General features: G+C 44.9%; 1 protein-coding gene across 5 annotated transcripts in view; it reads left to right on the top strand.

The window, feature by feature from the left end:
- The window catches only part of SFXN5 (sideroflexin 5), a 129521-nt gene that overhangs the window by 16847 nt on the left and 94856 nt on the right, over positions 1–17818 (top strand). For all 5 annotated transcript variants that reach the window (XM_038007103.2, XM_038007100.2, XM_007970241.3 and 2 more), the window contains exon 3: positions 15093–15170. In XM_038007103.2, the coding sequence (XP_037863031.1) occupies positions 15093–15170 (78 nt within the window). The remainder of the gene's footprint in view (positions 1–15092; positions 15171–17818) is intronic.

The raw sequence follows: 17818 nt of genomic DNA, 5'->3' as shown, positions 1-17818 counted from the left end.
AAACGAGGTTTCTCCATGTTGGTCAGGCTGGTCTCAAACTCTCAACCTCAGGTGATCCACCCACCTTGGCCTCCCAAAGTGCTGGGATTACAGGTGTGAGTCACGGCGCCTGCACTTGACATATTTTTTTTTTTTTTTTTTTTTTTTTTTTTTGAGACAGAGTCTCACTCTTGTCCCCCGGGCTGGAGTGCAGCATGATGTCAGCTCACTGCAACCTCCACCTCCCGGGCTCAAGCGATTCTCCTGCCTCAGCCTCCCAAGTAGCTGGGATTACAGGCACCCACCACTACGCCGGGCTACTTTGACAGACGTTTTGTATGTATTTACAAATGTATGTAGGAATACATGTACATATAAAATGTCAAATTTTGTTTTGTTTTGTTTTGTTTCAGACAGGGTCTTGCTCTATCACCCAGGCTGGAGTGCAGTGGCATGTTCTCAGCTCACTGCAACCTCCACCTCCCGGGTTCAAGTGATTCTCATGACTCAGCCTCCTGAGTAACTGGGATTACAGGCATGCACCACCACATGCGGCTAATTTTTGTATTTTAGTAGCAACTGGGTTTTGCCATGTTGGCCAGGCTGGTCTCAAACTCCTTGCCTCAAGAAATCCACCCCTATCAGTCTACTAAATTGCTGGGATTATAGGTGTGAGTCACCGTGCCTGGCCTAAAATGTCAAATGTTTATTAAGTACTATGAACAAGGCAATTTGTAAGCATTTTACATGCATTAACTTATCAGATTAACTCAAAGCAGCCCTAAGATGTGGATGCTATTATAAGTTCCAGTTTACAGATGAAGAAAAAGACAGACTGGAAGTTAAGCCTCATGCAAATGGTGCCGGCAAGTGATGGAGCCAGGGTATGAACCCGGGTACACTTGTCTCCAGACCCTTATACTCACCCCATTTGCATTCCTGTTCAAATAACTTGAGTTTAGGGAACTTGCCCAAGATTACATGGCAGAAGGCCTGAGCATTGGCCCTGGCCCTCATGTGGGCAGCACTTCACTGCACATCTTCTCTGTGCTGACATTGGCTTACTTGCTTTAAGCCCTGGAGTTGACTAGCTCTGGGAGAGAAAAGACATGATAGAAGGAGCACAAGGCTTGCTGGGCACCTGGGCCTAGAACCATCACCCCTCATGTCCAGGGGAGCAGCCCAGTAATATGAAATGTGGGAATTACCCTGACAGGTGGTTTCCTATTGCATCTCAGAAGGACAAAGGGCATAGGTATTTTAGTAGCTGACCTGGGCTCTGTCTGGATTCTCCTAAGAAGTGATCATGGAATCATCAGTGCAATTACATAAAAAGTTGGAAGAGCACAAAACTAGAGAAACTACTTATCTAGCCCACCTAATGTATGATTCTAGAAAGTTCCAGAACTGTGCAAAATAAGACACATTTGCAGTCCTAAAATCTGAACAGAAATGCCATGTATTTGGTGGGCGAGTCAGCCGAGACATAAAGGATGGAAGTGCTAATAGTGGACTTCAAGGCACATTGAGACATGGTAGAGGGAGACGGGGGAAGCAGGGAGGTATTTCATTGCTTCCCAGATTACCATGAACAGGCAGGGGTTTTGGTGATGGATGAGCAGCTACAGGGCGGCATGCTACCTGTGCCAGGAGGGCCCCCCGTCCCTTTTCCCACTCCCTCCTCCTCCCATTCTCAGACCATTTCATTTCACTACTCTCCTCCTTGTACTACAGTTTTATTCTTCAACTCTTGCATTTTGAAAGACCCCAGCATTCTTTTACATCACTAAATCATTTTTGACCCGTTTCTCCTTTGAGTAAATTTTTAAAATTTCGTACCTGAAAAAAAACTATTAAATGTCAAAGCAACTTAAATATTTACTGACTAGAAAATAATGAAGGCAACTCCAATTTTAGAATATTTTTCAAATTTCAATGTTCCTTTCCCTCATCAGAGATTCAGATAGACTTTTTAGAAAGATCTGCACCTCTCCTCCGCACTGTATCCCCGTTAGGGATTGTTTCCAGGCTACGTGCTGGCCTTTTTAAAAGCTTCTGCCAACAGAAGATCTTCTAGCTTTAAAAAGTCTGGAAGGGCCCTGAATGGGACCTCTAGGCTAGCAAGATAGTGGCCACACCCCTCATTGGCTCTAGCCTAGGCAGGTTGTTTAGCGAGGTCATCTCCATCAATGCAATGGGAAATTAGAGGCCTCTGAGTCCCTCCCATGAGCTGTGGGGCACTGGGAGGGCCAGGTTCCCCCTCAATGCTGGAGTCAGTCCACAGACCATGGCTTATAAATACTGTTTTCCTCCCAGGGCCCTTGGCTGGTGCCCTGGGAGGGAATGTGGGGTGGTTGCTGCTTAGCTGGAGGAAATTTGGATGAGCCCATTTGTCTGTGATGATGGGAGAGCAGTAGAGGTCACGAGGACTTGAGGAGGTGGCTCTGGAAGCTGGAGGGTCCAGAAGTAGAAAGATCCTAGGTAGCTTGAGCCATCTGGTGACCTGGTTCTGAGGGACATTAGCTGAACCAATGGAGAAACTCCTCTTGAGGGAATTTTGCAGGTACTTCTTTGTAGTTTATAACTGACCATGCTCTAAAAAGATCCCAACCCTTGTATGTGTAATAAGGCAGAGGAAATTTTATTCACTGTAATTTTTCTTAGGAAGAAGGCTGTCTTTGTTCTAAGAATGCCTAACAAAGCTTCAGGCGAGGAGGTTGCTTTGCTTCACAGAGGAGAAGAATGGTGCATTTTGATCCTAAATGGAGAAAGGAGAGGGAAGGAAGAGGAGGAAAAAAACAGTGGGAAGGAGACCATAATACTGGGATGAGCTGAAAGACCAATAAAGAGATGCCGCAGTGAGGTGTGGCTGGGGGCTCTTTTGAGATGAGTGATGCTGACTGTGTTTGTGAGAACTGTGAATTTGCACTGTTACTCCTTCTACCATAATTCCTGGGAAGCTGTCAGCAAAATATGCCTGGTTTGTGAAATCTCTGCAAGAGATTATTTGGGGGAATTTTTTTTTTTTTTTTTTTTTTGAGGCAGAGTCTCACTCTGTTGCCCAGGCTGGAGTGCAATGGCATCTTGGCTCACTGCAGCCTCTGTCTCCTGGGCTCAAGCATTTCTCATGCTTCAGCCTCCTGAGTAGCTGGGACTACAAGTGCATGCCACCACGCTTGGATAATTTTTGTATTTTTGTAGAGATGGGGTTTTGCCTTTGGCCAGGCTGGTCTTGAACTCCTGACCTCAAGTGATCCACCCGCCTTGGCCTCCCAGAGTGCTGGGATTAACAGGGATGAGCCACAGTGCTTGGCCATTTGGGGGAATCTTGAAGGGCTGTGAGTCTCCTTGCCAGGGTGCAGTGTGTGCAGAATTATTTTCAATGAAGGAAACCACTGGGAGCTTGCAGAAGCAAAAGGGAGAAACCTTTGGCTTTCTCTGTAGGCCAGGAAATTAGATCTAGATCTCTTAAGGGCAAGGCTGTATGACATCTGAATTATGGACCAAAGATGGAAGGCATTTGCTATCCTGAATTCAATAATTACTTAAGGAAAGGAATGGCTGACAGATTATCATCATGAAGGGCATAGAAAAACTAACTGAAATAGTATTAATAACAACAATTGAATACTAGAACTCCTGTCATAATCTGAAACTATTTGGGGTGTGTTATAGGATAGAATAAATAATTATACTGATGTGGAGAACCAGTATTTTCACTGTGGGAGATCAGAGATACAAATATAGAGTAGGGGAAAAGACAGAACTATGTGATGTTGTATTTTAATTGGAGGTACCAATATGCACTCATCACACATACATACGCACACACATACACTGTCTCTCTCTCTCTCTCTCTCTTAATATTTTCTAATTTTCTGGCTCTGTTTTCTGAAAGGGCCTAGAACTTATGACACCACAGTAACTATGAACACACTTAGCACCCAGATCTTGGTTTCTGCATACCGCTACCCACAAAAAGGAATGAGGGCTTCTTAAATAAATGGTGGATTCCAGGTCTGAGGCTGCAAGTGTTGCTACAGAAAGCAAGGAAGTGCTCAAAGAATGATGGAGACACAGGAACTGCCTTAAAAGGAAATCCATTGGCTGCATTGGGGCAATTTGAGCATTAAGAAAAACAGCAATGGATTGTAACACATTAAATTAAAAAAAAAAATCTGTGAGTTCATAAGCTATGGTTTGAATGTGTCCACTCCATACTTAATGGTGAATGTGATAGTATTAAGAGGGGGGGCTATTACACAACGGTTAGGCTATGACTGGGATTAAGACCTTTATAAAAAAGGCTTCCCACAGCTGCTAGGGTTTCTTGCCCTTCTGCCTTCTTCTCTGTGAGGACATAATATTTCTCCCCTCTGAAGGATGCAGACCTCAGCAGACACTGAATGCTCGTTCTTTGATCTTGGACTTCCAGCCTCCAGAGCTGTGAGAAATACATTTCTGTTCTTTATAAATTACCCGCCTGTGGTATTCTGTTATAGCAGCACAGACGGACTACAACAGAAATTGATACCACAGAAGTGGGGTGTTGCTATAACAAATAACTAAAAATGTGGAAGCAGCTCTGGAGCTTGGTAAAGGGTAGAGGCTGGAATGGTTTTGAAATGACTGCTGGAAGGCTGGGGGTGGTGGCTCACGCCTGTAATCCCAGCACTTTGGGAGGCCGAGGCAGGTGGATCACAAGGTCAGGAGTTTAAGACCAGCCTGGCCAAGATGGTGAAACCCCGTCTCTACTAAAAATACAAAAATTAGCCTGGCGTGGTGGCGGGCACCTGTAATCCCAGCTACTCGGGAGGCTGAGGCAGAGAGTTGCTTGAACCTGGGAGGCAGAGGTTGCAGTGAGCCAAGATTGCACCACTGCACTCCAGCCTGGGCAGCAGAGCAAGACTCCATCTAAAAAAAAAAAAAAAATCAAAATAAAAAGTGCTGGAAAAAGTCTCATTGCCATGAACAGAGCATTAAAGGCGATTCAGGTGAGGGCTAAGAGAAGAGCCGTAGGGAAAGCCTCCTTCCTTTTAGAAGTAACTTACGGGATAGTGACAGTGAAGACCCTTCTGATAAGGCGTGAGACAGAAATGAGGAACAAGATATTGGAAATGGGGGAAAGGCCATTCTTACTACAGTGACGAAGAACTTGGCTAAATTATGCCTATGTCCGAGGACTTCGTGGAAGGCAGGACTTGAGAGCAATGAACTAGGATATATGGCAGAAGAAATCTCTAAGCAGCAAAGCATTCAGGATGCTTCATGGCTTCTCTTAACTGCTTATAGTAAAATGTAAGAAGAGCGAAACAATTCAAAGATAGAATTTATAATGAAAAGGGAAGCAGAACGTACATATTTGGAAAATTCTCAGCCTGGCCATGTAAAGAATAAAAAATTATGTTTAGGAGAAAAAACCAGCAGTGTGGCCAAGTGACCATTTGATAAGGAGATTAGTATGGCTAGAAGGAAGCCAGGTGCTATTCACTAAGACAATGGGAGAATGACCCCCGAAGGCATTTCAGATCTTTGAGGTTGCCACATCCATCACAGACCCAGAGTGCCAAGGCCTTAGGGGCAGAAGTTTCTAAGGAGGGGTGCAGAGTATCTATGGGACTTCAGGGCTCACTGCCCCTTGTCTCTGCCCACTGTATTCTGGCACATTGCTTCTCAGCCACCCCAGCTGTGGCTCAGGCAGACCCAGGTGCAACTTGGGCCACTGCTCCAGAGGGCACAAGCGTAAGCCTTGGCAGCGTCCATGTGGTGCTAACTCTGCAGGTGTGTGTGTGAGCTGTGGCTGCGGCGCTACCTCCACGCAGATTTCAAAGGATGTTGCAGACAGCCTTGAGGCCCAGGCAGAGAGTTGCTGCAGGGGTGGAGCCACTGCAGTTTCCACTGGGGCAATGCTTAGTGGCATTGTGGGGATAGGGCTGTCTCTGCAACCCCGGAGCAATAGAGCCACCAGCATGCAGCACCAGCCTGGGAAAGCCGCAGGAATGCAACCTCAGTGTGTGAGAGCTGAAGCGTGGCTGTCTGGCAAAACCATGGGGTTGGGGCTGTCCAAGGCCTTGGGGGCCCAACTCCTGCCCCAGTGTGTCTGGTAAGGCAGGACTTGGAATCAAAGATGATTTTCAAGATCAAATGTTGTGTGCCCTGTTGGATTTTAGATTTACTGAGGACCTGGTACTCCTTTTTATTTTTATTTTCATATTTCTCCCTTTTGGAAGATAAATATTCGTCTTGTACCTGTCCCACCATTGTACTTTGGAAGCATGTACTTTGTTTGAGTTTACAGGCTCACGGCTGGAGGGAAATTGGCCTCAGGATGAAGCACACCTTTGGGTCTCATCCATATCTAATTTAGAACATTCTAGAAGAGACTCTGGACTTTAGACTTTTGAGTTGCTGCTGGAATGACTGACTTTTGAGGCTACTGAGATGGAATGAATATATGTGAGAAGGACATAAATTTTGTGGGGGCAGGGCAAGATGCTATGGCTGAAATGTGTCCCATACAAAATTCAGGTGTTGAAACTTAATGTGAAATGTGATAGTATTAAGAGGTGGGATCTTTAAGAGGCAATTAGGCCTTGAGGGTCCCTCCCTCATGAATGGAATTAAGGCCCTCGTAAAAGAGGCCTGGCCAGGTGTGGTGGCTTGCAGCTGTAATCCCAACACTTTGGGAGGCCAAGGCTCAAGAATCACTTGAGTGCAGGAGTTTGAGCTAATTTTTTTGAAAAATTAGCTGGGTGTGGTGGCATGCACCCGTAGTCCCAGCTACTGAAATCGGTTGAGCCTGGAAAGTTGAGGTTGCAGTGAACTGTGATCACACCACTGCACTCCAGTCTGGGTGACAGAGCAAGATCCTGTCTCAAAAAATAAAAGAGGCTTCACACAGGGTTTGGCCCTCTTGCTGTTCTGTCATGATGAGGAACAGCCTTCCTCCCTTAAGAAAAATGCTGCCCTCACCAGATACCAAATGCTGGTTCTTGATCTTGGACTTCCAGCTTCCAGAACTGTGAGAAATAAATTTCTGTTCTTTATAAATTATCTAGTCTGTGGCATTCTGTTATAGCAGCACAGATAGTCTAAGATAACATAGTAAAACTAAATATGTGGATGAGGAAACTCTTCTTTTTACCTTTAGTAACTCTCAGTGAAGTAACTGATTCTGTCCCAGATCATTAATAAATACTATTTCCAAAGAGTAAAATGTTATTGGGAAACCAAATGCTCATTTGCTTTCAAAGTATCACCCTGCGGATTACTTAGCAATTACAAAGGAGAAAGGGTACCTTTATAATGGAGAACCTTAAAATGTCTTTCATTCAGAAATCTTGCTTCCACAAATTTATCCAAAGGAATTAAGTACAGTGAGATTTATATACAAGGATATTAATTGCAATGTTATTTATAATGGTGGACACCTTTTAGTAAGATGACCAAACTTAGCATCCCTAACAATTGAAAACAAACTGACATTGTGTGTTTCCTGATGTGATGTGATTCTGGTAGTAATTCCTAAATACTGGAAGACATATAAAAGTCTAAAGAAAACAAAAAACTGTTTATCATCCAACCTGCTAGAAATAATCAACATTAACATTTTGGTGCATGTATATGTACAATATTGGGATGACTGGCCGGGTGCAGTGGCTCACACCTATAATCCCAGTACTTTGGAAGGCTGAAGCAGCTGGATCACCTGAGGTCAGGAGTTTGAGATCAGCCTGGGCAACATGGTGAAACCCTCTCTCTACTAAAAATACAAAAATTAACTGGGTGTGTTGGCACATGCCTGTAATCCCAGCTACTCGGGAGGCTGAGGCACGAGAATTTTGAACCTGGGAGGTGGAGGTTGCAGGGAGCTGAGATCATATCACTGCACTCCAGCCTGGGTGACAGACACTCTGTCTCAAAAACAAACAAAAAAACCAAAAAAATAGGTATGACTGATATAATATGTATATATCTATATCTCTATATAAATATAGGGAATCATATGCACATATGCATGATATGTGTACATACATGATACATAGATGTCATACGTGATTATATAGCAATGGATATCCATGGTATGCATGATACCTAGAGTATATACTTTTATCTATGAATATATGAGCATTTTTTCATGTCATGAAATGTTTCAAAATGTGTTTAACTGCATAATAATTCATCACATGGTTATTCTATAACTTAATTATTTACTCTTGTTGACCATTTAGGTGGTTTCAAGTCTTTTTCATAAATAATATTGCAGTAAATATCCTCATACAAAAATCTCACTGTACTTCCTTTAATTCCTTTGGATAAATTTCTAGAAGTGGAATATCCAGATGAAAGACTTTAGATAAATATTTCCAAATTTACTGTGTTAGTTTGTTCTCATGCTGCTAATAGAGACATACTCTTGAGTCTGGGTAATTATAAAGGAAAGAGGTTTAATGAACACATAGTTCCACATGGCTGGGGAGGCCTCACAGTCATGGTGGAAAGTGAAGGAGGAGCAAAGTCACGTCTTACATGGCGGCAGGCAAGAGAGCTTGTGCAGGGGGACTCTCATTTATAAAACCATCAGATCTTGTGAGACTTATTCACTACCATGAGAACAGTATGGGGGAAATTGCCCCATAATTCAATTATTTCCACCTGGCCCTGCCCTTGACATGGGGGGATTATTATAATTCAGGGTGGGATTTTGGTGGAGACACAGCCAAACCATATCATTGTCCTGCAAATTATACCAACCTGTACCAAGATTTTATATACATATGTATATATGTATACACATACACACACACACACACACACACACACACACACATATATATATATATTTTTGAGATGGAGTCTCGCTGTGTCGCCTAGGCCGGAGTGCGGTTGTGCAATCTTGGCTCACTGCAACCTCCGCCTCCCGGGTTCTAGCAATTCTCTGCCTCAGCCTCCTGAGTAGCTGGGATTACAGGTGCCTGCCACCACATCTGGCTAATTTTTGTATTTTTAGCAGAGATGGGGTTTCACCATCTTGGCCAGGCTAGTCTTGAACTCCTGATCTGGTGATCCATCCGCCTTGGTCTTCCAAAGTGTTGCAATTACAGGCGTGAGTCACGCCTGTCCCAAGATTTTGTATTTATACTCCCAATAGCAGCAAGTGAGGATGTACATTTAAATGAATGTAGAAAAAAAAAAAAAGGAACAAATTTAACAGAAAAAAGAAAAAATGTAGTTTAGACAGCGCTGGATAGTGTAACTTTAAAATCTTTAAAGGAATTTTTAAATTTAAAACATCCCCATACCCTTATATTGTCAGTACCCTTATATACTTCAAGTTCTTGTCCATCTGCATACATTTTGGCAATTATGACATTGAACATAAACTTTTTTTATTCTTTTCATTTCGAAGTCTTTATAACTTTAAAAATAATTTTTGGGGTGCAGTGGCAGTGATCATGGTTCACTGCAGCCTTAGCCTCCCAGGCTTGAGATCCTCCCACCTCAGCCTTACAAGTAGCTGAGACTATACCAAGTCTTTATTATTTTTAAAAATCAAGTTTTGTGGCATAAATAACCATCCTATTAAACCATTAGACTTATTGGTGTAACAGATAGGTTGTTTCCTATCTTCCTGGACAAAATAGTCTTAGACATATTACCTTTTTTTTTTTTTTTTCCCGAGACGGAGTCTCGCTCTATTGCCCAGGCTGGAGTGCAGTGGCATGATCTCGGTTCACTGTAGCCTCCACTTCCCAGGTTCAAGCGACTCTCCTGCCTGAGCCTCCCAAGCAGCTGGGACTACAGGTGTGTGCCATCATGCCCAGCTAATTTTTGTATTTTTAGTAGAGATGAGGTTTCACCATGTTGGCCAGGCTGGTCTCGAACTCCTGACCTCAAGTAATCTGCCTGCCTCAGCTTCCCAAAGTGCTCGGATTACAGGCATAAGCCACTGCAAGCCAACATATCACTTAGTTTTTGCTAAGTTTAAGTTTTAGAGTAAATTCCAAGGGTTGGGTAGCCAGGCTGGAAGCCATGCTTGTTTTTAAAGTTCTTGGGATAGGTGGATCAGTTTCTTTCCTGTCATGCTGCTGGAACTGCATCAGTTTACCTCACTCGGCCTCCTAAGGTGACTAGAGGTCAGGACAGGGAAAGCCACGTGTCCCTGGTTCCCCTTCTTTGGGCCTCTCATGGGGGGGCTCCTGGCTGATGGGAGCCAAGGACCCATGGCAGCACAGACAGCTAGAACTCTGGGAGTTCCAGGACTGCTGGGTGGGAACATGGAGTTGGGGATGGCTGAGGGAAGACAAGAGGAAGGCTTGCGATTTTGCCTGCACGTAACCATTACCTTTGGCCTCCAGGACCCACTGCTTGGAGGTGACTCTAGTAATGGTCAAGCCATGGTAAGGATGCATGGCCCTGCCCTCAGCAGTGCAAGATTGGCCTGGTGAGAACAGTCAGCTACTGAACCATCAAGACATGGTGGAACATAACCTCCCTGCCATCCTGCATGCCCCACTGCCAGTTCATCCCTCCCCACCCCCACCACAGTCTTTTAGTTCTATAACCATTGGAGCGCCCCAACTCTCTGCTTTGCCTGAAATGGCCCATGTTTCAGCTGTACCTGCTTCCTCTAAGCATGTTTGTTTTTTCTGTGTTAGGCTGGACTCAGCTTTGAGAGTAAAAGAGGCCATTTCTTTTTTTGCTTGGGGTGCCCTGCCTCAGAGGCCATCAGTTCTAGGGGGCTTTGGGCATTGCTGAGGTTTCTTTGGGGGACAGTTGCTGGCATGAGTACAGCAGGTTCTTCTGTGTGGATGTCTCATGGAAATGGCTCGGAACTAGAGTTGAGGTTTCCTGGGATTTCTAGGTGTCACTCACCCACTCTGTGATCTTGGGCAAGGAAGTACCCTTCCCTCTTGGCCCCAGTTTTCTCGGAGAGGGGATGGCCCCCATGTTTCTAGGGTGTGCACATACAGAGGGGTAATCTTATCCACATCCCATGTGAACAGGGCATGGTCTCTCCAAGAAAAGATGAGTTTTGCTTCTGATGACTCTTCCTCAGCTTTCCTTTTTGTGCCTCTTTTTCTTCCTTGTCCCTCTGTCCCCATTCCCCTCCATTGGGGTATCCTGCCCTCTTCCCACCCTTTCCCCTCAGGCGGGGCCTTGAGGCAGGACCACTGGGGCCAGGATTCTCCTCTGTTCAAATTCTGTGCTGCTGGAGCTGACCTCCTGGGTGCAGACCCCTCCAGAGGGATCTTCTGGAGACCACACCCCCTCAAATACATGGAGGGACTCTCACGGTGACACTTGCTGGCAGGCTGGCGATGGAGTAGTGTTTGGGAAGCAGCAGCCTGGGCTGTGTCCTCCCACTAATCCCAGCCGGGGCTGTCACAGCCTTTGTGTTCGGGAGCTGGTGCCTATTTGTTCCTGGTTGAAAAGACTTCCTGCAGAGTTCACCCCGCCACCAATCTCCCAGCTTTCCCCACCCCTCAAGTACCCGGGTCCATCTGCTGAGCCTCACAGTCCAGGGGCGTGTGAAGGGTTTGAACAGGGAGATTCTCCTCCCATTTCCCAAGTGTCTGTGATATAGGCCCTTTCTCTGAAGCAGGGACACCAGCCCCCAGAACAGCCAGGCCTCAGGGCCCTGTCCAGACAGGTGGCCTGGGGCCTGTCCCAAAGGCCTGGAGCCCCAGCCCCTCAGCCTTTGACAGAGGTTTCATAAGGTCCAAGGCCAGCCTATAGCTCTCAGAGGCAGGTTCCAGCTTCCTTCAGTCCTGGGCCCTCAGATTTGTCTGCAGGAACCTTGGATCTCGTTCTCTCTCAACCCATGCCCTTTGCCAAGATCAGGGCTCTTTGGAATTTATTCTTTTGGCAGGAGGGCTCCCTTTGATGACTGTGTCAAGTAAGATGGAATCTGGCCAGGTTGTTATAGGAACTCAGGAGAATCCCTGGAGTGGGAAAAATAATGAGAACACGGGGCCATTCACCATTCAGCGTTGGAAAGTAGAGCATTCATTGTCCAGGTCCGGAGGGGCAGGCTTAGGGGTGGGAGCCTCGCTGCATCACTAGGAGGCTTTGGTGGTATTGAGGGGGTGTGTGGTGGGGTGTGCAGAGTGAGGGTCTGACTAAACTTGGTTCAAATACTAAATCACCCACTTACTATTTGTGTGACCTTAAGCAAGTTAAAACAAATAACACAATCCAATTTTGTTGATTAAATGTATTATGTCTAGAAGGAAAATCATCCTCACTTTTGGAGTTGTTATCTTAGGGATATATGTACAGATTTAAGATTACTTTTTGTACTTTTCCACTTTTTTTCCTGATATTTTCTTTAAACAGCATGAATTACTTGTACAATGGGGAAAAAAAATAAAAGCAACCACAAAGCTATCTCCACTTTGGAAATGAACAGTATCCAGGAAGGGGCTCTTTAGAATCTAGGAGCTGCTAGACCCTTCCATATTTGGAAGGGGAGGGACAGTACTTTTCAGACTTCAGGCCATTCCAAGTAAGAAAAGTGTTCCTGGCCCCCTGGCTGCCTACGCTTCTGTCTTGGGCCAGGCCTGGCTTAGACCAATGCTGGCCACCACAGCGTTTCACATGTGGGTGCTTCACATGCAGGCCTGCGGGGTCGAGGGTGGCCTCGCTGGTTTGTCTGTGTTGGCAGTTATTCATGCTGCCATGGTACAGGAGGTAGCTGTTCATTTCCCACTCTGGCAGCCAGTTCAGAAAACCCTGTCTGCCCTACTGAGGGCCCTTCCTGAGGCTACAACCTTCCTTTAGACTCAGGGGTTTATGTTGAGGTCTGTGCACTCCTGTGCCTAGCGAGTCTCATCTCTCCATCAAAAGGGGAACACGGCAGCTTCACTGGGTTTCTTCCCCCATGCTGGGCTTCCTTAGTGTCTGGGTCCCTCATCTGGACCTTGACATGAGCTTCCTTCTGTCACTGTTGTCTGTTTATTGTTTTTTTGCTGCTGTTGTTTATTTATTTATTTATTTTTGAGACAGTGTCACTCTGTCGCCCAAGCTGGAGTGTAGTGGTGCGATCTCAGCTCACTGCAACCTTTGCCTCCCAGGTTCAAACGACTCTCGTGTCTTAGCTTCCTGAGTAGCTGGGACTACAGGCGCCCACCACTATATCCAGCTAATTTTTTTTGTATTTTTAGTAGAGATGGGGGTTTTGTCTCAAACTCCTGGCTTCAAGTGATCTACCTGCTTGGCCTCCCAAAGTGCTGGGATTACAGGTGTGGGCCACCGCACCTGGCCTGTTGTTTTTTGAGATTGGGTCTCATTCTGTCACCCAGGCTGGAGTGTGGTGGTGCAGTCATGCCTCACTGTAGCCTCAACCTCCCAGGTTCAATCAATCCTCCCATCTCAGCCTCCTCAGTAGCTGGGACTACAGGCACTCAACACCATGCCTGGCAAAATTTTTTTTTTTTCCTGAGATGGAGTCTTGCTCTGTCGTCCAGGCTGGAGTGCAGTGGTGTGATCTCAGCTCACTGCAGCCTCTACCTCCCAGGTTCAAGTGATTTTCCTGCCTCAGTCTCCTGAGTAGTTGGGACTGCAGGTGGGCGCCACCATGCTCGGCTAATTTTTGTATTTTTAGTAGAGACGGGGTTTCATCATGTTGGTCAGGCTGGTCTTCAACTCCTGACCTTGGGATCCACCCACCTTGGCCTCTCAAAGTGCTGATATATAGGCATGAGCCACCGTGCCCGGCCCATAGTTTACTTTTTAACTACTGCATAATAGTTATTGTGTGCATATATTGCTGTTTACTTATCCATTGTACAATGAATTATTTGCAGTTTGGGGCTATATAAATGCTGCTGCTATGAACATTCTTACACAACTCTTTTGGTGGGGACAAAGGCTACCTTCTGTCACTGTTACTGTCTCTTTAGCTTTTAGACTTAAAAAATCATACAGTTTTATCCTTTTTTTCTCTTTCTCCCCATCAGTTACTGTTGCCATATGTACTTTAGTAGGTAAATCTCTGCCAGTGTTTTTAAAATGTTGAAAAGAAATTATATAAGTGCTACTTAAATACGTTCTCCTGGCCGGGCACAGTGGCTCACGTCTGTAATCTCAGCACTTTGGATCGCTTGAGCCCAGGAGTTTGAGACCAGCCTGAGCAACAAGGCAAAACCCCGTCTCTACAAAAAATAAATTAGCCAGGTGCAGTGGCGCATGTCTATAATCCCAGCTACTTGGGAAGCTGAGGTGGGAGGATCACTTGAGCCTGGGCTGTTGAGGCTGCAGTGTGCTGAGATCATGCCACTGCACTCCAGCCTGGGTGACAAAATAAGACCTTGTCTCAAAAAAAGAAAGGAAAAAACCCTCCTTATAAAAGATTTCTTTTTTTTTTTTTTCTTTTTTTTAGACTGAGTCTTACAGTGTCCCCCAGGCTCACTGCAACCCCCGCCTCCTGGGTTCAAGTGATTCTCCTGCCTCAGCCTCCTGAATAGCTGGGCGTATAGGCATGTACCACCATGTCCAGCTAATTTTTGTATTTTTAGTAGAGACGGGGTTTCACCATGTTGGTTAGGCTTGTCTCGAACTCCTGGCCTCATAATGAGCCCGCCTTGGCCTCCCAAAGTGCTGAGATTACGGGTGTGAGCCACCGCGCCCGGCCTAAAAGCTTTCAACATTACATTAAGATTAAAGTTCCTTGTGACACCCCTTACCAAGTCTTGGCCCTTTCCTCCTACCCCGAGGTAACCCCAGCCACCAGTTTGGTTGTTCTCCTTTTAGGGCTTTTCTGATACATCGACATATATAAATGTTCACATAGGAAATATTATTTGATACATGTGTATTGTTTATTTGGTACAACAAACAGCATCATACTGCTTGGCCATTTGCTTTTTCACTCGACAAAATATCTTGGGGAGATGACCATGGGAGCACACGTAGCTCTACTTCATTTTTTAAACTGCCAAGTAAGAACATTTAGGTGGTATTTCTTTATGATTTTGTGTGTGTCCCATGAACTGAGGGCAGGCCCAAAGCCTTGCGCTGGCAGTATTTGATACTGATGTAATCCCACAAAAGAAAAATTTGCAGGAGCCCCTGATCTGTGCCCCTCAATGTCTCTTTTCTTTCTTCTGCAGAGACGTCTCAGAGAGGCTGTGCAGCTGCTGGAGGACTATAAGCACGGGACTCTGCGCCCAGGAGTCACCAATGAACAGGTAACTGTGTGGGAGGTGGGAGCATGGCCAGTGGGGAAGGGAAGGAAAGTGAGAAATTCACAACCCCTTCCCTGCAGCCAGAACCACTTCTTTCCTGTATCTACTTCTGCTGGTATATACCCCTGTGGACTAAAAGCTCTTTGAAGATGCTCAGATCTCTCCTGTGCTCTAGGTCCAGTGGAAAGCATGGAGGCCGACAAGGCTAGGGTGGTCCAAAGGCAGTGGCTTGGTGAAGCCAGCCTGCACTGGCTTGCAAGAGCTGATTGTGGGCATTTCTTCCCAGTTCCACGATCACGGACCACGCAGTGGGAAATCAGCCATGATGGGAGTATTTACATCATAGACGTTGGCAAATGCTACAAATCAGGACTTTTTCTCCAGAGAATGGATTATTAAATGTTTACCAGCATACCGCTGTTCAAAAATTCAGGTTAAGGGTGGGAAAGATGGGGAGGATGTTGAGGATTAGGATTAGGATACTGTTGTTTTATTCTTTCTTAATATCGTGTAGGAACTCGCATTAGAGATACCTGAAATGTTGAAGGCGGTGTTTTGTTTTGGAGAGGGTAAGGGAATGTAGTAGTTAATGATTACAGAGACTGATGGTTCATGTGCCAAAGTCTGTCTTTTTGTTCATAAACTTTATTTCAAAAGCTTTTTCAAACATTAATTTAAACATTTTCAAAGTCACGGGTGTGTGCATAATTCAAGAAGTCAAATAGTACTAAAGTGCTTGTAAGGGGCTGGGCATGGTGGCTCACGCCTGTCATCCTAGCACTTTGGGAGGCCAAGGTGGGCGGATTGCCTGAGCTCAGGAGTTCGAGACCAGCCTGGGCAACATGGTGAAACCCTGTCTTTACTAAAAGACAAAAAATCAGCCAGGCATGGTGGTGGGCGCCTGTAATCCCAGCTACTCATGAGGTTGAGGCGGGATAATCACTTGAACCCGGGAGAGGGAGGTTGCAGTGAGCCAAGACTGCGCCACTGCATTTAGCCTAGGGAACAAAGCAAAACTCTATCTCAAAAATCAATAAAAATAAAATAAAATAAAATAGTGCTTGCAAGGAAAAATAGTATATGTTCCCCATCCCTTCCCAGTTCCCATGCCTGTTCCCCAGGAGCAACTACTTTTTGCTGTTCTGCAGATAGAAATTTATATTTTATCTTTCAGACAAATATGCTTATCTACACTGTTATTTCTCAATTAGTTCCTTTGGATTATCTATTATGGTAGTTGAGGATTCAGCTCTCTTATCATCCACCCCTCTACACATACTTCTTTCCCCCATCCATATCCACTCTTGAAATAGTTATCATGGTTTTGGGGCCTATACATATTCAGTCTTCATGTTGTTAAAATTATGGAAATAACATTTACTGCATAGTCAGACTGGTTGTATCATGATTATGTCTCTTTTTCAACTTTGTTCTATCTGGAGTTAATAACTACCTCCGATTTTTCTTTGGCATACTTTCCTTTGTACCATCTCTCACTCTCACTGTGCCCTCCCACGGCCTTTCAATGCAGTCATGCACCACATAAAGACATTTTGTTCAACAAAGGATCACATATATGACAGTGGTTCCATAAGATGATAATGGTGGTCAGGCGTGGTGGCTCATGCCTGTAATCCTAGCACTTTGGGAGCCTAAGGCGGGCGGATCACTTGAGGTCAGGAGTTCGAGACCACCCTGGCCAACCTGACGAAACCCTGTCTCTACTAAAAAAAAATTAGCTGGGCATAGTGGTACACACTTATAATCCCAGCTCCTTGGGAGGCTGAGGTAGGGCGATCACTTGAACCTAGGAGGTGGAGGTTACAGTGAATCGAGATCACGCCACTGCACTCCAGCCTGGGCAACAGAGTGAGACTCTGTCTCCAAAAAAAAAAAAAAAAAGATGATAATGGAACTGAAAAATTCCTGTTGCCTGGAGTTGTCTTGATGATCCTGACCCTGTGCAGGCCTAGTCTGTTTGTTTGTGTCTTAGTTTTTAGCTAGTTTTAAGAGTTTAAATAGTTAAAAAAAAAAAAAAAAAAAAAAAGTTGAAAGTTTTAAAATAGAAAACTTATAGAATAAGGATATAAAGAAAAATATTTTTGTACAGCTGTACAGTGTGTTTGTGTTTTAAGCTAAGTATTACAAAAGAGTTTAAAATTTAAAATTTAAAATTTTATAAAGTAAAAAATATACAGTAAGCTAAGGTTCATTTTATTGAAGAAATTTTTTTTAAGAGGCAAGGTCTTGCTCTGTCACCCAGGCCTGGACTGTAGTGGGGCAATGTAGCTCACCGTAACCTCAAACTCTCGGGCTTAAGCGATCCTCCCACCTCTGCCTCCCTGAGTAACACACCACCACACCTGGCTAATTTTTAAAAAAAATAAATTTAGCGTGCTTAAATGTACAGTGTTTATAAAGTCTACAGTACTGTATAGTAATGACCTAGGCCTTCACATTCACCCACTACACACTCAGTGACTCACCACAGCAACTGCCAGTCCCGCAAGCTCCGTTCATGGTAAGTGCCCCATGCAGGTGGCCATTGTTTATCTTTTATGCCGTATTTTACTGAACTGTGTCTATACACAGATATACACAAACCGTTTACGTACACAAATATCTACCATTGTGTTATAGTTGCCTATATA

The sequence above is a fragment of the Chlorocebus sabaeus genome, chromosome 14, assembly GCF_047675955.1.
Source record: "Chlorocebus sabaeus isolate Y175 chromosome 14, mChlSab1.0.hap1, whole genome shotgun sequence".
NCBI classification, from domain to species: domain Eukaryota; kingdom Metazoa; phylum Chordata; class Mammalia; order Primates; family Cercopithecidae; genus Chlorocebus; species Chlorocebus sabaeus.
This window is presented reverse-complemented; position numbering and strand designations above follow the sequence as displayed.